We start from the raw sequence: 10,507 nt of genomic DNA on the forward strand, positions 1-10,507 counted from the left end.
ACAAATTGTAAATATTTTGTATGTCGAGTGTAGAAACGGCAAATAAAATATATACAACTAACATAATTGTATACAAGTTTTATATAAATTGTATGTAAATGTAATTTTTGATCGGATTTTGTACAAAAAAAATATTGTATTTAAGTTGTAGATAAATTGTAGATTTGACCGGGTTTGTATTTATTTTGTAAAAACATATAGTTACTTTCTGTAAATAGGAAAACGTAGATATACTGGATAAATAAGTTTAAAGTCTCGTTTAGATATACCCTAGCCGTAGCGTTTCCGGCGACTGCTCCGCCGTCGACCCCCCTTTTTTCTTCTATTTTTTCAGTCTCAGCCCCCTCCCCCCTCTCTCTCTCTATTTTCTCTTCTCTCCCCACTCTTCTCTTCTTCTCCCCGGCGGCTGTGTCACTGCCAGGCCCCCCTTTTTCTTCTATTTTTCTAGTTTCAAACCCCCCCCCCCCTCCTTTTTTTCATCTTCATCTTTCTTTCTGGCGATAGCAGTCTAGTCCAGCGTCGTCAGACCACCCCTGTGTCATAGTAGTATGGTGACAGCCCTGCCACACCCCCCAACTCTTGTTGGCCCCATGGTTTTTGTGTGTTTTAAGGTTCTATTTTTTAGGCACTTGGAGACAGGCGGGAGACGCACGCGCAAACGTAGCTGAGCATGTCGGGGAGCTTTGACAAGGGACGGAGGGAAGTTGGAAGGGAATACGCCAGGCTACACAGACTCGGGTGTACATCAATTCGAAACTCCAGGTTCTATTCTCGGGAGTTGGTACCTCCTGCCCCTATTTCTCTTCCTCTTGTGTTAGTTATATTGGTGTCATAGTAGTTTGTACTAGTTTAGTTATTCTAGTGGCGTCCTATAGTTACTACTTATTTTTCTTTAAGCTTGAACCGTTGTTGCTTTTGTTAGCGTTTTCATTAGGCTACCATAGGTATAGTAGATGGTGTCTGTAATGGTGGAATAAGGGCATGTCTTCGGGGTGGGCGGGTGGTAGGGCCTGAAGGGGAGGGCAGGAGATAAGGAGAATGGACGGGGCCCAAAGGGGGTAAGGGGACCATGGATGCCCATAGGTTGAGAATTGGATCGTGGAACATCGGGACATTGGCGGGTAAGTCTATAGAGTTGGCGAAGATTCTACAGAAGAGGAAGGTCAATATAGCTTGTGTTCAGGAGACTAGGTGGGTAGGATCGAAGGCAAGGAATGCGGACGGGTATAAATTATGGTACTCGGGAGGCAAGAAGGGTAAGAACGAAGTGGGTATTTTGGTGGCTAGGAAACTCAGAGAGTCGGTGGTAGAGGTCAGGCGGATGGATGATAGATTAATGGCGATTAAGTTAGTAGTTGGAGAGATCACTTTGAATGTTATTAGCACCTACGCGCCGCAAGCGGGCTTAGATGAGGAGGTTAAGAGGTGCTTCTAGGAGGGGCTGGACGAGGTGGTGCATAGTGCGCCGCTTGTAGAGAAGTTATTTATATGAGCGGATTTCAATGGGCATATAGGGTCATCTGTTAGTGGCTATGGCGAGGTGCATGCCGGCTTCGGCTTGGGGATAGGAACGGAGGAGGTACTTCACTATTGGATTTCGCTAGAGCTTTTGAGCTGGTGATCGCGAACTCTAGTTTTCCAAAGAGGGAGGAGCATTTGATTACTTTCCGGAGTACGGTGGCTAAGACTTAGATTGATTACCTCCTTCTCAGGATATGTGATAGATGACTGTGCGAGGATTACAACGTTATCCCGACTGAGACCCTCGCGACATAGCATAGGCTCTTGGTGATGGACGTCGGTATAATATTAAAGAGGAAGAAGAGGTCTGTTCGGGGTCAACCAAGGATCATGTGAGGAGCCTTGACGAGGGATAAAACTCAGGAGTTGGAGGGGAGGTTGATGTCTATGAGATCTTGTAGGAGTAGCGGGGACGCTAGCCAGATGTGGACATCGACAACGGACTGTATAACAAAGGTGGCGAGAGAGGTGTTAGCGATCTCAAAGGGTTACTCTGGCGGGCGCCGAAGTGATTGGTGATGGAATGACGTGGTCCAAGGTAAATTGGAAGCAAAGAAAGCGGAGTATCTTAGGTTAGTGGAGAGCACAGACGAGAAAGAGAGGAGAGCGAAGAGAGGAAGGTATAAGGAAGCCAAGAAGGAGGCGAAGTTAGCGGTCGCGGAGGCTAAGACTGCAATGTTTGGTCATCTGTACGAGGAGTTAGGGGTCAAAGGAGGGGAAAAGAAGTTATTTCAGCTGGACAAGGCGAGAGAGAGAAAGGCTCATGACCTGCATCACGTGCGGTTCATCAAAGCGAGGAAGGCAGAGTATTGATGGAAGATGCCCAGATTAAGCGGAGTGGCAGGATTACTTTCATAGACTTATGAATGAAGAAGGGGACAGAGACATTGTTCTAGGGGAAATGAGGCACTCCGGGAGTCACCAAGACTTTAGGTATTGTAGGCGTATTAAGGCTGAGGAGATCGCGTGAGCTATGCGCAAGATGAGTAGAGGCCGAGCGACCGGGCCGGACAAAATTCCAGTATAATTGTGGAGATGTGTGGGTAGAACAGGCTTGGAATGGCTGATTGCGCTATTTAATATTATCTTTAAGGACGAAGAGGATGCCAGATAAATAGAGGTGGAGTACGATGATTCTGCTATACAAGAACAAAGGTGATATTCAGAACTGTAACAACTATAGGGGCATCAAGTTACTAAGTCATACCATGAAAGTTTGGGAGAAGGTGGTGGAAAGGAGGGTGAGGAGGGCAGTGTCTATATCCGACAACCAATCGGGTTCATATCGGGTGTTCTAATACAGAAGATATACACCTTATCAGAAGGTTGGTGGAACAGTATAGGGATAGGAAGAAGGATTTGCACATGGTGTTTATTGACCTAGAGAAAGCGTATGACAAGGTGCCTAGGGAGGTACTTTAGAGATGCCTGGAGGGGAAAGGTGTGCCGGTAGCCTACATTAGGGTGATAAAGGACATGTATGAGGGAGCTAAGACTCGGTTTAGGACTGTGGGAGGTAACTCAGAGCACTTTCCGGTTGTTATGGGGTTGCAGCAAGGGTCTGTGCTCAGCCCATTCTTATTTGCCTTAGCGATGCATGCACTAACACACCATATTCAAGGGAAGGTGCCATGGTGTATGTTGTTCGCTGATGATATAGTTCTGATTGATGAGACGCATGGCGGCGTTAACGAGAGGATGGAGGTTCGGAGACAGACCCTTGAGTCTAAAGGTTTCAAGTTGAGTAGGACTAAGACAGAATATCTGGAGTGTAAGTTCAGCGATGCATCGGGGGAAGTGGACATAGACATGAGGCTTGACTCACAAGTCATCCCCAAGAGCGAAAGTTTCAAGTACCTTGGGTCAATTATATAGGGGATGGGGAGATAGACGAGTATGCCACGCACCGTATAGGAGTGGGTGGATGAAATAGAGGTTAGCATCTGCAGTCCTGTGTGATAAGAATGTACCACCAAAACTTAAAGGCAAGTTCTATAGAGCGGTGGTTAGACCGGCCATGCTGTAAAGGGCTAAGTGTTGGGCAGCCAAGAATTCTCATACCCAGAAGATGAAAGTGGTAGAAATAAGGATGTTGAGATGGATGTGCGGGCATACTAGGCTGGATAAGATTAGGAATGAAGATATTCTGGAGAAGGTGGGCATGGCTCCCATGGACGACAAGATGCAGGAAGCGAGGCTTAGATGGTTCGGGCACGTGCTGAGGAGAAGCGTAGATGCTCTGGTTAGCAGGTGTGAGCAGTTGACATTGGCAGGTATGAGGAGAGGTAGAGAGCGGCCTAAGAAGTATTGGGGTGAGGTGATCAGGCAGAACATGACGCGACTTCAGATCTCCGAGGACATGGCTCTTGATAGGAAGGTGTGGAGGTCGAGCATTAGGGTTGTAGGTTAGGAGGGAATCGAGCGTTTTTCCACGTTGTGCCGTGGGCGGGGCTAGGCTGGTAATGTTTTGCCTTGGGTTGTTAGTGGTTTCAGTAGTTTCCACTCTGTTTATGTAGTTTCCACACTATTTTCTATGGCATTATTACTGGTTATTATTATTGTTTTTCCATCTATTTTCTGTTTCTTACGATGCTGATATTATTTTTCTGGCTTTTTGTTGCTGTCACTGACCCATTGTCTATTGTTTATTTTCTTCTTCTTGAGCCGAGGGTCTTTCGGAATCAACCTCTCTATCTCTCAGGGGTAGGGGTAAGGTTTGCGTACACTCTACCCGGCCTCCCCAGACCCCACTTGTGAGATTTTACTGGGTCGCTGTTGTTGTTTTATATGAATGTACGACAATAACGAGAATATCAAATAATTAATCTTAGTTTTCTAATGTATAGTTATAATATATCTTGAATTTACTTCAAATAGCAATAAGAAAATTATATATAAATCACATCCCGATGCTAGCTGCTGATGTCTAATATTTTGCTAATTCTTTGGGTTTTTTTTCATGGAAGATCGGGAGGGATAGAACAGAAGGAAGAAAAAGGGGTAACTATACTGAGAATTAAATCTCATACCCGACAAAAGAACTCTTCAGATAATTTATTAAAACTCATGGTTAAGATAATTTTTGGTTGAAGATTTCATTTACTTTTTTTTTTGAAAAGTCAGAAAAAAAAAAGAAAAAAAAAAGACAACTTCAACGTGTGATAAAAACGTGCCCTCAACACTGAATGTCTAAGCAGAAGAATAAGAATCGATACTAGCATTTGCGCTGGTATAGAGTCAAATTGGCTCTTTCTGATTAGTTTATTATATCATGGACGCCCATTAACAAAACAAATTATGTCTTCTTATTAAACAGTTTAGAAGCACTCTACCACAGTCCACGACTAATTAACAAACAAATTATTTCAGTTTCTTTTTAATTCCTTTTTTCTGCATCATCGTACGGGTTAATTGATTTTGTGGCCATTATAAAATACAAGAGAACTTTGCAGAATAATTTTTTTTTTCTATTCAAGTCGCTAGGATTATGTTGAACTATTTACTCATCATAATAGTGAGTAGCGAAGGCCTAAGTAGTCTATCACAAAATCCTTCGTATGGGAATAAAGACACTTAAAGTTGTTATCGAACTATACGTTGACGAAATGCGAGTGGAGGTAACGTTTTAACTGGTTTGGTGTTGCCCAAATCAGCTGGGATATTCAACACAATGAGTTAAATGTTCAAAAGAATGATCACACAATTGAAAGCACAACAATCTAATGAAGATTACATATCATGGCACAATTTCCTTAATTGATCACAAAGAATGAAACAACCAAAGAAAGAACTCAGTAAATATAAATAATGTGTGTCTTCACGTACATTCATGTTTTACTAAACAATGAGTAATTAACGAACACACATTTTCATCTCAATTAAGGTAATTAGTTAATAATGTTTTGGTATAAACACCGATATAGGTAAAGTTTTACAAAGCAGAAGCCCAGGAAAATTGTTAGATAAGCAATAAGCATGCATGGCAGCTAGCTTACAATAAAGTTCAAAAGTTGCTGTACATATTGCTTTACATTGAACTTCATGACAACCTTAGTCGTGTAAATGGACGTTGATTAATATACCTATAACTAGCTGTTTCCAAATGGACGTTATATTGTACGTTATACTTATCGTTTGAGCATCGACATGCATTACTTACAACTTTCAAACTTGTAAAAAACTGAAGAACCAGTGTTAACTCTTAATCGGAGCTTACTTTTGGGGAACTGTGAGGAGATTTAATATTATAGTCCTTTACAAATGTTATTGTAGTTATATGATTTTTTTCACAAAACATCAACAACAACAAAAAAACATGCGAAATCAACAAGTATAATACAAAAGAACTTTATAGACTCATTAATTATCTTCTAGTCAAAAAAACAAGAAATAACATGCAAGGATAATACACACCAAATAGAAAGAAAAGAGAAAGTATTACAAACGATTAAAAAAAGTAAATTAAAGAACTTCATGAGTTTGCATCTGAAAGACTAATCAAATACTTTCCCCGATAACAAGGAAAGAAATGATGAAAGCAAGAACTCCTAAAGCTAGATTGTTACACAAATAGCCTGTCAAATTTAATGTTTACTTTTACTAAACGATATACATAAATTATACATTGATTATATACTCTTTTATGTGAACGACTATTTAAATTAATTCTTCTATTCGGTTACATGCTTATATAGGAATAACGTGGAGAAATGACCCTTTAGATTCCCTAGTAGTGCCAATATAATATAAGTTGGTTGAGTTAACCAATATTTTCGGTTTCATTTAAATTGTATACATTGTAACAACCTTGATCATGATTATTTATTCTTACTTGAACTACTAATTTTGAATGTTGAAAAAAGAAGGAAGAAATAATTTTGATTACTTATTCTATGTGTTATTAGCTTATTATAAAAACAAAATTCTGACGTGTTCTCATTGGCATTATACTAATGATATGTGTGCCCAACCATTTAGTACCAATTTGAATGTTTTTCACTGACATTTTTGTTTTAAGCTTTAGGCCACATTTTTTTTGTCTGATGCAAGGTTGCCATAGAAATATTTGAAGTCCACTAAAGGAACTTAACATCCTTTCAAGAAATAGTTCTCCTAAGTCGATAGAAACAGCCAACAAAATATTCCACGCACACCCAAGTTTATAATTTGCTGAAAATTAACGAATAACATGACAATAACACATCATCAAATTCACAGCCTAGCTAGCTAGTATTAAAAAGGAGGTAAATTAATTAACCAGTAAAGTAAATAAAATAACGTTGGCTGATTAAAACACAATCCCTAACCACAAAGCAATCGAAAGAGAAAAATCTGAAGGGTAAAATAACATACAAGTATATAATTACACACCAATGAGAAAAAGAAAAGCGAAAAAAAAAAAAGATTAAAATTACATCAAAGGAAACATCTTCAAATCAGTTGCAACTGAGAGACTCGAATCAAATACTTTTCCTGATAACAAAGAAAGAAATGATGAAAGCAACAAATCCTAACAGAAATGCTGGAGAAGAATTGGTGGAGCCAATATTCTTTGAGGGAGAAGAATCAGCATAGTTGCCTCCTCCATATTGTGCATTAGCAACAGCCAAAACCATCGCCAAAAAAATAACTACAATTGCAACTGAACCCCTAAAACCCATGCTTAACCTCTCCTTAATTATGTTGCAACCTTAAATACTTACACAAAAGTTGATGATTAATTTCCTTTTGAAAGTTCTACTCAGATTTCAACAAAGCTCCATGCTTATATAGGAATAATGTAGAGAAATGACCCATTGATTTTTCCCTAGTAGGTGCCCAAAATATAATATAAGTTGGTTAAACTATTGTTTTCGGCTTGATTTTTAATTTTTTATATATTGTAACAACCTTGATAAGGACAACTCTTACTTGAACCAATTTTCATTGCTTGTGCTATGTGTTACTTAAATTAATAAATGTATATGTATAAAAGGCCTAACGTGGTTAGGACTTAGGTCGTGGGATATATATATGATATGCCTGCCCAACTAATATGCCTAAGAACGTGGATTCAAATAAGAATCTCCAAATGTATAAATGTGTACTATTATTAGAGAATAGTAACAGGTGATAATTGTTCAAATTTCAGAGGATTTTATTTGTATTATATAACTGTCTCTATAATATCTGTAACCGTAGATTCAACTTTCAGATCGATCAGATCAAACTCTTTCCTTCATATTTCCAGACTTCCAAAAACCACATAACTAAAATGATCCCAAGATCATTGTTGCAGCCTAATAGTTGAAACGTCACTCTACATCACTTTGTACAGATTTTTTCAAATATATATGTTTACCCTAAAAAACGGATAACAATTAAATTTATACGTGGTTTTGAGGATATGCGGATTAATTCAATACAAATAATAAAAGGCATTAGATTAAAGAAATAAAAGACGTAATAAATTGTCAAACCAATAGTGAGAGTGATCCTGAACTCAATAATGGCTTAACGAAGTGCCTGCCTTCGATCCTGGGCTCACACTAATGAAGAACTGATGAACAAAAGTAAGAACATTGACTTACAGAGAGAATAAGAGTATGTTGCCTTGAGATGCGTGTTACAATATGTCCTATGAATAATAAACCTTCCCCTTTATATAGTAGGGGAGTTTTACCCTAAGTACAATTCTAAAAAAAGGTAAAAATCTTTCGTTTCGCCAATCACTGATTTTCTGTCGATACGAACCAAGATTCACGCCGTGATATCTGGTTAGGCACGGATATCACGGCCTTTTGTTAGTCATGAGCGGCTGATTGGTCATGCTCTCCGAAGTTTCAGTCCTTAAATCGACCGTCAAAGATACACCCCCGATATCCCCGAGGGCAGGTGTTTGCCCAACCCTGATACGAGGGGTTCTTCGTTCTAACCCCGATACATTGCGGTCACATTCCTGCTCTGTTGGCTCACCGAGAAGTCGAGTCATGCAGCGGGCTCGATTTTTCCCGTATACAGATAATCCCCTCGTTTCTCAAAGAGCAGGCTAGCCGAAACGATGAGAAACAACAGATGACTCCGGTTCCTTCCTTCGTACGTTACGATGGGGAGATGAAACATCCCATCAATCGTGTCGTTCTGACTTCGGACACGTGCCACTCACCGACAGGTTGCCTCTGAATGCGAAGCGTCGGTTGTTTCCCTATAAAAGCCTCCTTCATTTATCCTTTTTCTACTTTCCGATCAAACCGCTATCTTCGAGCCTTCCAACCATTATCAAAACCTTCTTCAAATCTTCATATCTTCATCCATGTTTTTTAATCTACATAGCAATCTCCAGATTTCTTCCCAAAATTTCTTCAAATCTTCATACCATGTTCTTCATCTTCAAAACCCATTTTTCCAAAACTTCATGTTTATTTCTCAAATTTTCAAACTCTCCCAGATGACAATGGCAAAAACATCGAAAACTGTTCCTCAACAAGTTGCCTCTTCATTTCTCAACTGGTCGCTGGTACTGAAGCGGTTAAACCTAAGGTGGTTGCCCTCGAAATGACTTCCCCCACTGCGGCTACTAACGACCCAGCTGCCGAGCCTCCCTTGTCGGCGTTTATCCCCGAGGGATGCTCGATTGCAAACGACTTCAAGGTTGAGAAGCCCTCGCACAAATAGGACCGGGGCGAAGGAGTCTCGAGATATTTATGTTCCGTGAACTAGGACGTTCTTCCCACAGTTCGTAAGGACTGCAATTAAGAAGGCAAGGACGTAGTAGTCCCCGGGCCCGATGACGCCGTTACTACCCATGTGGAGGGGTACTTAAGTGTTTGCACTTATCCCTTCACATTGGGCCCGGTGGATCCGATCGTCCTGGATTTTTGCCAAAGGTACGAGTGTGCCTCAGACAAATACATCCATCATTGTGGAGGATTGTGACCCTCCTCCGTTACTTCGTGAACAAGACCGATTCTCGTCGGTTCACGATCGACCATCTATTTCGATTATACATTCCCCAGATATTCCGAGGGGGACTGATTAAGCTTACACGCCAGGCCAGCAAGGCCCCCTTCTCCAGTATCAATGAAAACCGAGATCGTGGCTAGCAGGGACGCTTCGTCTGAATGAATACCGAGGATTTGATCCCCCGAAATACATGCCATTCCCTGAGGAATGGAATGCGTCTGGTAAGTGCAACTCCTTCATCAAAATTTCTTCTTCTTTTATTTTGATCTTCTCATTCATGTTTGTGGCTGTGCAGCTGTTGCCCGGGTTCCGAATGTAGTCCCCAGGTTAAAGGAGTGGATCGAGGGCGTCTGTACTCAGATTTCCTACTTCGAGCGCACATGGAACAGACTCTCAAAGGGTCGATCGGAAGCCCATTCTCATGGTAAGGTCTCTTTTTCGAATAGCCAATGTTATGTCTTCACCTTATATTATACTAACCCCTCTTCCTTCTTTATCATTGTAGGTTTGCCTAAGACCGCCGAAATTAGGCCTTCGAAAGGGGATAAAGATGTGCCCCTGCCCGTTGATCCCTCCGCTGAAGTCACGAAGAGAAAAAAGAACAGGAAAAGACAACCCTCAGCTCCCCGAGCTCCGAGGCAAAAAAACCGAAAAAGCGGGTGCTTTGCAATCCTAGTAGGGGATTTTAGTTCCCGGTGCCCACCTCCGGCTCCCTCCTCCGGCTCCCTCCTCCTCCGGCTTAGGGAAGATCCGGAGGATGAATCTATTTTCGTAACACACGGGACGACCTATCCCAGGGATTAGGATGCATCCGAGGGTGAGACTCGCGAGGTCGACCCCCTTCCAACTCAGAAAGTCGATATGGATCTCCGGGGTGAAACTTCCCAGGATGTCGGTTTTGCACCAAAGGGAGTGCCCGGCGTAATTAAGATCTCGGGGATGCCCTCCTACACCGAGTCTATGCTTGAGGAGGCCCAAGCGAGGAAGTAGAAATCTAACGAAAGGGCTCATGGCGTGGACGATCCCCTTCGTTCCTTTTTCGGCG

The 10,507-nt window shown here is 41.3% G+C and overlaps 1 protein-coding gene across 1 annotated transcript; it reads left to right on the forward strand.

Moving 5' to 3' along the window:
* Nucleotides 1–1,069: 1,069 nt before the first annotated feature.
* On the forward strand, nt 1,070–2,334 carry LOC109242004. Its single transcript, XM_019408831.1, has 3 exons — nt 1,070–1,417; nt 1,528–1,672; nt 2,060–2,334. Exons 1-3 carry the CDS (start codon nt 1,070–1,072, stop codon nt 2,332–2,334), a joined length of 768 nt encoding a protein of 255 aa, XP_019264376.1.
* Nucleotides 2,335–10,507: the final 8,173 nt, after the last annotated feature.

The sequence above is a fragment of the Nicotiana attenuata genome, unplaced genomic scaffold (assembly GCF_001879085.1).
Source record: "Nicotiana attenuata strain UT unplaced genomic scaffold, NIATTr2, whole genome shotgun sequence".
NCBI lineage: Eukaryota > Viridiplantae > Streptophyta > Magnoliopsida > Solanales > Solanaceae > Nicotiana > Nicotiana attenuata.